Source organism: Esox lucius, chromosome 3 (genome assembly GCF_011004845.1).
Source record: "Esox lucius isolate fEsoLuc1 chromosome 3, fEsoLuc1.pri, whole genome shotgun sequence".
NCBI lineage: Eukaryota > Metazoa > Chordata > Actinopteri > Esociformes > Esocidae > Esox > Esox lucius.
In genome coordinates this window covers 15450676-15463082 of record NC_047571.1, presented here as the reverse complement: position 1 = coordinate 15463082, position 12407 = coordinate 15450676, and the positions used below count along the sequence as shown (strand labels likewise).

The 12407-nt window shown below is 42.3% G+C and overlaps 1 protein-coding gene across 4 annotated transcripts in view; it reads left to right on the top strand.

Annotated features, from left to right (window-relative positions):
- Positions 1–1450: 1450 nt before the first annotated feature.
- The window catches only part of LOC105018654 (adenylate cyclase type 1), a 46543-nt gene continuing 35586 nt past the window's right edge, over positions 1451–12407 (top strand). For 2 of the 4 annotated variants that reach the window (XM_034289547.1, XM_034289556.1), the window contains exons 1-3: positions 1451–2652; positions 6464–6613; positions 6953–7071. In XM_034289547.1, coding sequence (XP_034145438.1) covers positions 2044–2652; positions 6464–6613; positions 6953–7071 — 878 coding nt within the window. In that variant the 5' untranslated portion in view covers positions 1451–2043. The remainder of the gene's footprint in view (positions 2653–6463; positions 6614–6952; positions 7072–12407) is intronic. The other 2 variants (XM_034289540.1, XM_010884264.3) reach the window with 2 other exon arrangements.

Sequence of the window (12407 nt, the reverse complement as noted above, 5' to 3'; positions counted from 1 at the left end):
AACGTTTATGACGTAAATCTTTATGACGTCAGAGGGGGCCCTGAAATCAAACTCTGTTTAGGGCCCCTAAGAGCCTAGACCTGGCCCTGTGCTCATGCCTCCCACTGCCTGGCTGCTTCATATTTTGCTCCACTTGTGGTCTGGAATCAGGTCAGTGCATTTAGTCTGCCTCTCCAGATCTCTCTAAAATGCTCTCCTGCTCTTTTAGACATGACTACTTTTATCTTTAAAGACAACATAGCCTTGAATGAAAATGTTCCCTCCCTCACTCGTTCTTTGAATTAAACACACAGGCCTATAAATAACCATTTAAGCATTTATGGCCTTCATGTTAGTCATTTAGCACACAACCATATCCAGAATGACTTACAGGAGCATTTTGGGTTCAGTGCCTTGCCCCAAAAGCACCACAACATATTACATTTTTTTTATACCATGTATGCTCTGGCATTCCAACCAGTTACTTAACTTATCTGTGACTACCCTGCCACCACACACACACACACACAGTTGCTCATTCATGCATGTACACTACACTCAGGAACATATACATATGTAACAGTTCTGCTTCCTCCTCTATGTGTCCAACACGTGCGAGTCGTCAACCAGACCTCTTTGGAACCCACAGAGAACGGTTGCCCATGAAGCATCGTTAACATTGTGCCACAACTGCCTCACACCTTAAAGGGAAACAACTACTTGGAGCTCTCAGAGTGACACCAACTGAAATGCTACTGGCGCTTATTGCTAGCAAGCCAGCTCTGTTACATGGGTTACACCCTGCCTTTGACCTCCTGCTCAGCAGCAAGACTAGCAGCCTGGCAAAGCCAAACTAAGTGATTCGGGTCACGGCATCAATGTAATAGTCTTCCTCCACTGTTCAACTGTACCACATTAGGTGCAAATCAGCAGGCTTCTGAACACACAAACAACAGTCACCTACAAAGTGCTCTTACCATCACCCCACATAAGCTTGCGAGGCAAGAGTAACAAGTACTTCAAGGTCAGAGTGAGTGACGTCAGTGACTCAAATGTTACTAGTGTGCACCACTAAATTGCTAACCATTTCACACACACACACACACACACACACACACACACACACACACAGACACACAAAGCCTGTGCACAAAATGTTTTCACACATCATGAGTAGTGTGATCATTTTTTCTGATCTTCTCACCTGGCAGTGGTGTTACTGTTTATATAAGAACATGTGGCCTCATTCCTTGTGCCCTGATATTTTTACAGCTGCTCACAGGTGTGAGAATATGCAACTGTTCCTTTAATTGGGAAATGAACATAGCCTATAAATAGATCAAAATGGATGTCATATTATAGTGCAACACAACAATAATACAGCAATTATTTTACTCATAGGCAGGCAGTTGACAAGAGTTAACACATGTTATTATGTTTTGTGTACTGTCCCTTAAGCTATAGCCAATTGTGTTTTACTATTTCTACATAAAACACAATAGGCTTGTAAGTGTAAACCTCTTCATTGTTTAATATTAATTGGACACAGGCGGTCTTCTGAATAAATCCTACAGTAAATACAGTGTAGCCAAGCCCTAGAGGAAGAGATAGGCTCTGTCTGGGGATATCTCAAGTCTGTGTTAGGTATTGTCGATCTGTGGAGTTACTGAGACGTGTCTTATCTCCACCTCATAATGCGCAGGCGTGATCCAATCGTAGCCTTGCAAAAAGCTCTTAGAGTCAGAACTCGACCGTCGTGTGTTCGACTCTCTTTACACATTGTTTTCCTTGTTCAAGCGAAACAAAAAGCCGCCGGATGTCTACTTTTTAGAGTCTCCCTCCAGAGGAGAAAATGCTTCAATGTTTCCTTGGTGACTAATCTGGACAAACAACATATTTCAACCTGTGGATAGTGGCTGTCGCGCGTCGGGGGATTACAGTGAGAGATCTGTGGCCAGTCCTCCGGCCATAGAGATCCTGGACGATCTGCCCTCTAGCCGGTTGAGCACTTGATTGTTACCCGGCATCGGTCTGTGGCGCGCTGTGTGGTCCAGTGTCTCGTTTATGAATGGCCCTGACATGGAGGAAATTCCGTTTCAGAAAGTCAAAACCCAGCGGAAGAAAAGCCACTGTCCAACCGGAGTCCCTCTGACTACCATCGCCTGCGAGGATGAATTCGATTGCAAGGAGCTGGAGTCTCTGTTCCAGAACTACAATTTAAAGCTAGAACAAACGTCTACTCTGAAAGCCCTGGCGGTGCTCATCATTATGGCATCGACGCTGGCTGTAGTGGAGTTGCTGTCCGGCCCCAATCTGACCATCTCTAAGGGCTCCCATCCTGTTCACTGTATAGTTTTCGTGTCTCTCTTCATTGTCACCAACGTAAAGTACCTGCAGGTGACCCAACTCCAACAGATCGTCAACCTAACCTTGCTCTTCGGGTTCACTTTTTCTTTTCTCTGCTGTCCGTTCTCCCTCGGCGCGGTAGGGCTGGAGCCCCCGACCAACCCCGAGCAAGGCATGTGGCAGCTCATGCTGGTTACATTCGTTGCCTACTCGCTCCTGCCGGTGCGGACTCTTTTAGCTGTAGTGTTTGGAATAGTGATCGCCATTTCTCATGTAATTGTGACAACCACCTCGGTAACAGTCAAGACACAGAAATTATGGAGAACGGTAAGTGGATGTATATTAATGTATGTGTGCTACGTGGGATGGTATACATAGTTAACCACCAAGCTAGGCTACTCGAGGCATTAGTTAGGGTGCTTCTATCAAGAATAAGGGAAAACATCGGCTGGAGAAGAATTTATTCTGTCAATATGAAGTTCAGAACCGTCAAGTGGACAGCGACCCGCTGCGCTCACTTACTGATGCGCGCCTCACGATGTCGCAGCTTGTGCGTCGGCTTTTTTGGCAAATGCCATAAAAAGTTAAGGAAATATGTCTCAGTTTCAATGTGTGAAATATTTTGGTGTGAAATCAAGGCAAGCAGTGCGTGTTTGATGTAACCTAACAGAATTGAAAGGCTGTGCGAATAAAGATGCTGCTCAGGAGCTCAGTATAAACTTCAGCGATGTGTGGCGATTTTCTTACACACTACAAACATTAGAATAGGTCAGTAAAAGCATATGCTGGCTTACTGTGTGGGAAACGGCTAAAAGTCTGGTTTTACTGAGATACAGGGGGCAGAACATATCACTATATTGACTATAAATTGATTGATATCCCTTTGTGGTATAAGTAAACCGTAAGAAACGAGAAGGTATACTATATGGCCAAAATATCAACCGATTACCAAAGCAATTAGAGCAGTAGAAAACAATGTGATGCCTACTGTATACATTTCATATACCTCCTATCAGCCAATTAGCATTCCGGATTCAACTCACCCAGCTCAATATAACACAAGACTTAGCAATCCCATCATCTATGGCCACACTTCCATTTGACCACCATCCCCTATTTGTATTGCAGCTGCCTATGTGAAGTATAAAAACACAGAGCACATTACTTGAAAATGGAAGTAAACCACACATTTTATTTTATTTGGCATTTCTGAGATTGGAATCACAGGAATCTCATGTCATTCTTCATCAAGGCAAAAACAATAACAAATGAGATTAGGCCAGAGCAGGCAGACAGTGTTCAGGCAGGGTTCATATGCTTCTGTTTAATGAGAATATCTGCTCCACTTAGGTCTCAGAGGATGAGCCTGCAAAGTCCTTGATGCAGAACCAGCCAGACACCACCTGACAACCAGACAGTTAATAAAAGTGGAGAGAAGTTATTTCAGGATAGAAATACCAAATTGTTTTTAGACAGTCTCAACACGTTCTTGCTCTCTCTCTGCCATGGAAAAGTTGAGCATCAGGTCCTTCACTGTATATTTTGAAAGGTTCTCTGTAGTTCTTGGTGTTTTTGGACTTCTTCAGCCTCTCTAAAATCTCGGCATGGGCCTGGAGGATGTGTGTGTGTGAAGGACAGTGCTAGCACTAGCAGAGTGCAGCCTGGGAAGAGAAAGCTAATCCATTAAGCCTGGAGATGAGCTCAGTGGTGTGACCCTGCTGGACCTGGGTTTTAACCAACAACCCAAACAAATACAGACACCCTTTCCAGTCAGTCTCCGTTGAACAAAATCTCACAGTCTCTAGGCAGAATTCAGTGTTTGTTCAGGGGGCGGTATACGTTTATGTGGGAAGTGAAAGCAAACATCTACAGGTGAATAGAAGGAGATAAACATATATGGGTTAAATGAAAGCAAATGTCTGTAGGTGAAATGGATGCTGAAGAGATAAATATGGCCTCTGCACAAGGTGGGTGAGGGCTAAGTAATAATTCCAAATGGTTAAGTTAAGGGTTAATGTTGGGATAATGTGTGTTTATGTTTAAGGTTTGATGTTAATTCTGACTTGTCAAGATAATGCTTAAAGTTTTGGAACAGCAAAACCTTTGCAAACTCTTGCAAACTGGCAGTCTATTTCAATTTAAAAGCCCTCAACATTTTCATATTTTTTATCTTAATTTTGTGATATTTTCAGTTGTGTCTATGGTCCGGTCTCATCACAACACCCAACAGATCTTGGGACAGTTGAATTTTGCAGCAAGTCTTCCTGATATGTACCCGCACTGAGCCATTCTGCTTTTCTCCTCACTACTAACCGGGATGTCACATGAGTTAACACATGAGGTCCTGCTCATGCACCTGAAGACCTCCATGAGCTTGGCAGTTGCCCGAGCTTCCTGAGGGAGTCGTTAGAGCGTGATGAGACCAGAAAATCCCTGCTGACAACAACTGCCCTTCCCCAATTTCCATCGCCCATGTGGCATCCCAGCTGCTCATCAAACAGCATCAAAGTCAAGGCTGTAACTAGCTTGGTGCTGTGAAAGAGCAAACAAACCAATAATAGCCATGCCTCTGTCAAAAATAGAACAGACAGTCAAACACTAAGGACTTTTCACACTCTTTTTTACTTTCACCCTGTTTTCTCCCAAATTTAGTGATATACAGTTTTTTTTTATTATGGCCCTGCTTTATCACAGCAATGACTAACCCTCCGAACATGGGCAGGGCTCACTTGCACTAACATTTGCCGGACCTTAGGCTAATCCTCCATTCCATTTATTTGGTTGATTTCGGTTAGAAGAGTACACAAACACAATAATACTATTTTTGGATATTTGAGGTTGTTGACGGTATGGCATTCTCCAGGGACCATGAGTAAATTGTAACTTGGGGGTCAGGTCAGATCCCAGTCTATAACAGTCGCTAGTCATGCTGATAGTTTCAGACCTGACCTTGTGAAAGAACAATCACACATACTACAGTACTGTGCAACTAATACTTAAAAAAAAAAAGATTTGCTGCTTAGCTGCTTCTACTCTCACTAGTCATCCCACAAAATCAGTGTCTTAAACATAGAAAACACTGGCAATACAAATACGAAAGTCTAGTTGACAAGTTCAAGTCTGCAAAGTGTGTGTGTGTGTGTGTGTAGGCCCTGTTTGGCTGATGTAAAGGTCATATATCGCCAGGCCCAGTCATGCTCAGCCACATGGAAAACACTTAGTTCACACATCAGCCTCTGTCTTTCCATTGTTCTCTACTTGTCTCACTGTAGTCTTTCCTTTGTTTTCTACCTGTCTCACCCTGTCTTTTGGTAGTTCGATATGTGTGTTCCCCTTGTTTTTATTTTGTTCTCTACCGGTCTCACCCTGTACATATCTTTTGTTTTCAACCTGTCTCCTTCTAGTCATTCTGTTCATCTGTTTCACACTCGTCTTTCATTTGACTTCTGGTCCCCAAATGTATAGTAAAACCAGGATTAAACAAAAACACACATGTGCATGCACACACACCTAACCCTAACCTTAACCTCATTAGCCTAACTTAATGCCTTAACCATTCCCTAATGCCTATGCCTAACCCCCAATTTCTATGCCTAAAACTCCAATTCAAACACTAACCCCAAGCGTATGTTTTCCTCAAAATCTAAACCCTAAGAGGGAAATACGTTTTAGTTTCATAATAATAGTGAATGTACAGTATGGCTCATTTCTTCCTCTACCTTAAAGTGTCTCCATCTGTCTCACTGTGCTATCTGTTTAGGCCAGATGGTCTCTGATCGCTCAGCATCTTCACCTGGCCCTTAACGCATTAAATATATAAGGCAGCTACAACATTATGTGCTGTCAGAAGCATTTGGCTTCAACAACATGACAGGGGTAGCTAGCTAGCTGTCAAAGCATCGTTTCTCCGTCCCGATGTTAATGTAATTCGCCCGAGTATCAGACTGTCTTGAGTACGTGATCTATTTAAGACTGTCTTGACTAGAGGGCCCGGCTGTGTGCAGCTCAGTTGGTGAGAGCGTGGCACAGCAACACTAAAAGGTCATACGTTCAAGTTCTGCGGGGATCCTGTGTCGGTTTGGATAAAAGCGTATGCCAAGTGGCATAACGTTGTGTTGTTTGTTATGTGTGCTTGCAGCTGGTGGCCAACACAGTGCTGTTTACAAGCGTGAACCTGTCGGGATTGTTTGTGCGCATTCTGACTGAGCGAGCACAGAGAAAGGCTTTCCTACAGGCACGTAACTGCATTGAGGAGAGGCTACGCATGGAGGACGAGAATGAGAAACAGGTACAAAATATGCACACACGTAGACAATGAGAGAGAACATCATGTTAATATCATGTGCATAATTGTTCCTTTGTGGATCAGCACCTTTCCTCTTCCTTTATATTGTTTTTCATCCCCTGATGGCTCAGTCCCGGGTCCTATTTGATCTGCCATATTTTGGTCTGTCACTGTTCTTATTTGTACCACTGACAACTGACACTCTGCTCTTACACTCTCTAGTTAGATTGACTTTTTAGTAGAACTATCCTTTTTTTCCTCTCTCTGTCTTCATCTTTCTGTCTTTCTTTCTCCCTCTTTCTATTATGACCAATTCTCTCTTGCCCACACACACACATGCAGGAGCGGCTTCTGATGAGTTTGTTGCCAAGGAACGTAGCAATGGAGATGAAAGAAGACTTCCTGAAGCCTCCTGAAAGGATCTTTCACAAGATCTATATCCAACGCCACGACAACGTCAGGTAGGACTCCAAGATGAATTCCCCACCCCGTGGAACGAAGATTGTGGAACTCTAATTATCCCCATGAAACTGAATGAGATTTAATATTTTGCAGTCAGATGCTGAATAGAAGTTTTACAGGCAAAACTCAATTTACAATTTTATTTAAAAGTAAGGAATGTGAAGGGAGGATGAACACAACCATTTGTGCCTGAAGTAGCAGAAGTCGAGAAAGATTGCGGTACAAATATTAAACTGGACGAGAATATTTATAAATATATTTTCAGAAGATAACATTTTAAAAGCAGAGGCACACAAACTTTGTGCTTACGTTAGATAGTTTCCATAAAAGAAAACCTCAGAATATGACCAAACCTACCCTGTGGATATACAAAACATGTAGCTTAACTCTGAGAGAGAGAGAGAGAGAGAGAGAATATTACAGTTTTTAAAAAACAGTACAGTGCATTATCCCAAATCTACAGTCGCTCAGTTAGTAGAGCATGGTGCTTGCTACACCCCAGTGTGGTTTCCATTCCAACAGGGGGTACAAAAGTTTGGGTCACCAGATTCAATAGGCTGAAATACGGGACAGTCATTTCTGAAGCTTTGCACTTTAATGGCAGCTCGTGAGAACGATAATGTGATTAAACCATAGTCCGTAGAAAATAAGCAACTTTAAGAATGACAGTGGTGGCAAATCATCAGCAGGGCAGTAGGTCGGACCAATAAAAAAACAGGACCAAGTGAAAATACGGGACAAAACATGTTTTTTCTAAAGAAGTCGGGACAACTGAAAACGGCCTGAAATACGGGACTGTCCCTGGAATAACGGGACAGCTGGTCACCCTAACCAAAGTTTATGTAGCCTACACACTATTGTAGGTTACTCATCTGCTAAATTATTGAAATGTAGCCGACGCAACAGATTCACCATGCCAGGTGTCTATACGCACTGGTCTGTAACTCAAAATTGTGATCGATTTACTATTCATTCCTTGCAGCGTTTTCTATGTCCCTGTGAAATAGACCCTAAATCCAAGGTCACATGCGTAATATTGACTTGGTAAACACAGTGCTTCCATAATCCATGCAGTGCCTTGCTGAACGCAACACTGTCCTTGACAGGATTCGAACGAATACATTTAGGTTCCAGGGGAAAAAATATATTCACCTAATAATGCACCACTGATGAGTGTTGTAGTAAAGACTTCCTGAAGCCCAGCTCACACCGCGGTCAGGTAGAAGTCCTGGCAGTGTGCTGTGGCCCATGGGGGAGCAGTATGCCAACTTCAGGAGCTTCACATCTTATCGGTTCCCCGAGGACGGGGAAACGCTTGGCGAGTCACGACTCCTCCGAGCTACAGTAAAAGGTGGATTAGGCAACGTTCAGTGAGCAGTAGTAATATCCTGTCTTCTGCAATACTACAACTCAAGCGCCCTACCAACTGAGCTCATCTGCTCACTTCCAGAATCCTCTATTGCAGAATTGAGCTTTAAAGGGGAACAACGACACACTTTGAAAGAGTGTCTATGTGCTTATGGCTTGTAGACTTAGTGTTGGACTGTCCGTCAGAATGTGTAAATCTCTCGCTCTCAGAAAGCACATGCTACTTAACAAGGTTAGGAACCCATTCAACTCACTGCGAGGCTACATACAACGTTTTTAGAATGCTGCAAATACCCCCCCACCCCCCAAAAAATAAATGTTTGTAGCAACAAAAATATACGTTATCTTTTGTGAAGTGTCATTGACTGTGGGATATGACGTACATTTTATGAGATATTTGGGTGGTCACAGTTTTATCTTTTCATTCTGTTACATACAGTACAGCTCTGCTAGGCAGTTGTAAAGACGTAGCCCATGCCACAAACAAACTTGTGTGCAACAACCCTGAAGAATTGCTCATAAACACCGGCTGTTTTTAACATACGTCAGACAACCAAAACGTTTACCAGGCCTATTCTCAGAAGCCTGTTTTAAATCATTTTCACCCAACACATAGATAAGAAACTTTGAGACTTTGGATAAGAAAATCTACATACCTTTCTGTCATGCTGTCATATCAAATTATTTCCATGTTTTGTCACCCTAAAATACAATGTATCTGAATAAAAAAAATTGATTTTTGTTTTCATGCACATTTACTTATGTAGAATAATCACATTGTCAAAGTTCCTTTAAACTGAAGTTAAAAGAGCCGGCACTCCACTCCTGCCCACCATTACCAGTGGTTCTACAGAATAGGCATGTATGAGTTGGGATGCTATTTGGCTTGCTGGTGGTTTCGCTGCTGTGGTGATTGAGTTGGCCTAGATCAGAGCTTCTTGTGAGCAGACAGAGGGGCATGATGTCCCAGTCAGTGGTGGGTGGTAGTGTTTGCTAGATTAGCTTGCACAGAATGTTACAGGCCGGCACACTGTGGTTTTGCTGGAGGGGGACCAGCGATTTATTTAGTGGGTTAACTGAGTGCTTATTCATCGATTTCAGTATCTCTTCCACTTCCAGAGGGCCTTTTTTGCTCTTTCCATCAGTCCTTTCCTCCCTCTCTCTCTTCCCTTCCTCCCCCATAACACTGTCCCTGCCTCCCTCTCTCTCTTCCCTTCCTCCCCCATAACACTGTCCCTGCCTCCCTCTCTCTCTTCCCTTCCTCCCCCATAACACTGTCCCTGCCTCCCTCTCTTCATTCTCACTCAATTCAACCCACGATCCCGGTTTTGCAATCATGTGCTCTACCAACTGAGCTATTTTTCTTGATTTTGGGTCAGTCTACAAGGAGCAATTCTGCAGTTTTGGAACGATTCCTTCAAGTGTGCTGGTAGTTTTTTCTCCTGATTTAATTTGGTCTAACTTGATGATCTGGAGCTCGGCAGGGGCCTGTTTGTATTTGTGAGCAGAGAGTTTTTGTTATTGAAGGTTTGAGAATCTCGGTCATGTAGTTGTAAATTTGGAATTTTGATAGTTAGTGGGTGTGTCCTATTTCTTCTTTACATACATGTTCTAGGTTTTGTGTAGTACTCTTGGCGATACTCTTTGGGAATTCATTTTCTTTTGGGAGTCTCAGTTTGGAGTTTGTCCCATGTTGTTCAAAGTGTCCCCTAGACTGTTGAGGGCAATTGGGTTCCATATAGTAACTGATGAGTATTTTTAGGCTGATGTTAAGTTTTATGTTAATTGGATGGTATAGAAGGCCCTTCTTCACCTGGTTACCTATGGTGTTGATTTTCAGGCCAAGGTAAATATCATTGTTGGTTTGCTTGAGGGCAAAGAAGCTATTATGCTTAAAGTCTTGACTTAGCTGCTGGATAATTATTGAAACACTTATGGACTCCAGATCATCTGCAAACAGAAGACATTCTATTTCCAGTAATTAAGTCCAGTAGTCTCACCCCAGGCCCTATGGGAAGACTATGGGAATCTGCATGTTCATTGCAACCATAACCACACACTTGTTATTTCTGTACAGGGACTTTATAATGAACTTTGTTTTATAACTCCAACACAGCTTTCCATAAATTTGTACAGCAGATCCTGTGCAATACCGGATTAAAGCAGGATTAAGTCAAAAGCTTTGCTGAAATCAAGAAAGTATGAGATGGCTGCTTTTGTTGTGTTTCTTTGTCAATTAGGTTGTTCAGGCTGTATACGTGACAAAAGGATTGGCTGAGGAAATACTTCTCACTAAGATATTGTTGGAGTCTGCTGTTAACGATACAGCCAAGGTTTTATCAGAGGTTACTCTTCACACATCCTGGCTGATTATTTGAGTGAAATTTGTAACCACTTCTGTAGAATCTGGTGATTCAGCCTTGGTTCCAAGTATTGGGAAAGATGCCAGAGATCAGGATTCTGTTGTCTAAGAATGGCTCATTTGGATCCGTGACTAAAATGTTATCATATCTTTTAGATTACAATCAACACCACCAGCATTTGTTTTGGTTTGGGCTATTTGTATTTTGTCTTTTTTTTTGGTGCAATGTTATTGGAGAATCGAGTGGGTCCTGATAGTCTCCCTTTCTCTCTTTCTCCCTCTCATCCAATAAAAAGTCAGTGATCAATTTGAGGTGTTTTTTGTTGGCAGACTGGCTCTCATGTGATTACCATGCTTTGAAGTAATTTGTTTGCACCTTCTGCCCCCTCACTTCATCTTCTCTCTCCTACCCCTCTATCTTTCTCACTCTCTCTCTTCTTTATCCTACCTCCTCTCTCTTTTTCATTCTTCATCCTTCTCTACACCCCTCTTTCTGTCCCTGTCTCATACCCCCTCTTCTCCATATCCTTCACTCTATCTGTCTTTCTCTCTCTCTCTCAATCCATACTCTATTTTCAATCCTTTCCATACTCCTCCAAATGTAAATTATTTTACTGTCTGATTGCTACCTATATTATGTAGTCAGATTGAGAGGTTTGGTTGGAAGTTTGCTTAGCTTTCAGATTAAGTCACTGTAGGAGATTAAATGCAATGGAGACTAAACTGCATTGCTTAATGCTGTGTGTGCGTGAGTATGTGTGTGTGTGTGTGTGCGTGTGTTCGTGTGTGTGCGTGTCTGTGTGTGTGTGTGGTTAAATATGGACACATCTCCGTTGAGTGCTTCTGATTGCTCTGTTTCTTTCCCTACACTAAAGGGCTTTAGGCCTTGTTCACATGCAGTTAGTACCCACTGACAATCCTTTGAAACAGACTCAAACCTATTGTAAAGTGGATCCTATGATATGGGTGGGCTATAATGTCAAAGTAAACAATTTTACAGGTCTGTAATTGCAAGGTAAACAGTGTTACAGTAACTTATTCAATTCTCAGTTTTCATGTTCCACAACTGTGGGTTGAATTTGATTTGAAATATATGAAATGATGAAATTTGCTTGGAGTATTGGGGCTGGTGTGGAATGATGTGGGAAGTTACAAAACACTTAAATGTTATGCAGTGCTAATAATCTTGTCTTTATGAAAAATATAAATAACTGCCATAGTTAAGAAAAGTTGTACTGTTACATAAGCATTAACACAAGACAGACTGTGTTGCCAGGGAATTACCACAAGCCTCAGTGGTGTGAACAGGCCGGGTGACTTCAACTGCTGGCAACTCACAGTCTGGTGGGATGCACTTATGAAACAATGTAAAAAAAAAATTGAAAATTCCCTCTGAAATGTAATTTCTTAAATGAAACGTACCCTAACACTCACATCTCCTCTTACCGTTGCGGCGCTTCCATACCACATAGAAAAATGTGTCCTTAAAATACTGGGGACAGAACAAAAATATTCCACGCAGAATGGAGTGCCACACTGAATCCCTGAGCATGACTAAATAAATCTAAACACACATGTTATTCAATTAAATGAATCCAAATGGCT